General features: G+C 34.4%; 2 protein-coding genes across 2 annotated transcripts in view; both read left to right on the forward strand.

Annotated features, from left to right (window-relative positions):
- Window positions 1-739, forward strand: part of LOC112906790 (fatty acyl-CoA reductase wat-like) — a 3,300-nt gene extending 2,561 nt beyond the window's left edge. Inside the window, exon 4 of the mRNA XM_025981711.1 lies at window positions 378-739. Within this exon, the coding sequence (XP_025837496.1) occupies window positions 378-735 (358 nt within the window). The 3' untranslated portion in view covers window positions 736-739. The remainder of the gene's footprint in view (window positions 1-377) is intronic.
- LOC108744864 overlaps window positions 1-1,196 on the forward strand; it is a 19,333-nt gene that overhangs the window by 12,039 nt on the left and 6,098 nt on the right. The window lies entirely within an intron of this gene.

Genomic DNA, 1,196 nt, shown 5'->3' on the forward strand with positions numbered 1-1,196 from the left:
AGTAATATTCCACAGATAATCTTTCACTCTCTTCTGTCTTCATTTCGTCCGTCTCATCTTTCTCACCCGAACCACCACCCACCCATTCCCACGATTCCTGAAAGCGGGCTGAAGATGGCCTTCCGCCCTATCTTCCGGCATAGTCCGGAGGGACTGCCCGCCCACCAGCATTACTGGCTGGTGGGAATGAAACACCCAAAAGTTTTTTTTTTTCAAAACTATTCCACCCTGTAGTGAAATAAATAGTTAGTTTATTTTGCCTAACAATTTTCATTGATAGAAGGTATTTAATTTTTTAACTTTCACCAAGTAGTGAAACATGGTAATTATTCTTTTTTGATTCTAGTTTTGGATGCTTTTTACAAATTTATTTTTAGATTAGTGAAGACCTATAAAAAAATCCATAAATTTTGCGACGTTCTCCAGTATTTTACTACACGCCAGTGGAAATTCGAGAACGAAAACACCAAGAACTTGTGGAAAAAGCTCAATGCCGAAGACAAGACTGTATTTCCATTCAGCATGAAGCTATTAAATTGGAAGGACTATTTCGAAGTTTGCATCAGGGGGGTCAGACTGTATATATTCAAAGATCCCATGGACACCCTCGAAGAAGGCAAAGCTCACTACAGAAGACTTAAAATTTACCATTACTCTGTCATAACGATTGTTATTATTCTGTTAATTGCATTTGTATACTATTTCTTTAAAACCGTTTTCAATATATTATTTTAATAATTTTTCCTTCATGCGTGCATATAGTTAATAAATATTAACTGGCTTGTTCATTGCTTGATAAGTGTAATAAAGTTTATGTTTATAATTTGACTTTTAATCAACATTACATAGTACCTATCCATAAATTCTTATTTACGTCATTGATACAAAGTTGGTACATCTCAATTATTTTTTTAATACTGCAAACTACCACCTATTACTGGATTACTACACCAATTAGCGACCGTTTAAACAGCGGAATAAATAACAGTATTATAAGATCTTCGGAGAGTGGAATATGTGATTATGAACAAGAAAATAATGCAGGGCGGTGAGGCGGCACGCCGTCTTATTCATCCTGTGATGATTCCCGGCTATTTTTTACGTTAACCATTTATATAATAGGGTGGGCTAATACATATATATATATATATTTTGAATTATACAAATGCACTTTTAATGCAGGTAATATTAAAATA

The sequence above is a fragment of the Agrilus planipennis genome, unplaced genomic scaffold (genome assembly GCF_000699045.2).
Source record: "Agrilus planipennis isolate EAB-ADULT unplaced genomic scaffold, Apla_2.0 scaffold42, whole genome shotgun sequence".
In the NCBI taxonomy this organism is placed as follows: Eukaryota; Metazoa; Arthropoda; class Insecta; order Coleoptera; family Buprestidae; genus Agrilus; species Agrilus planipennis.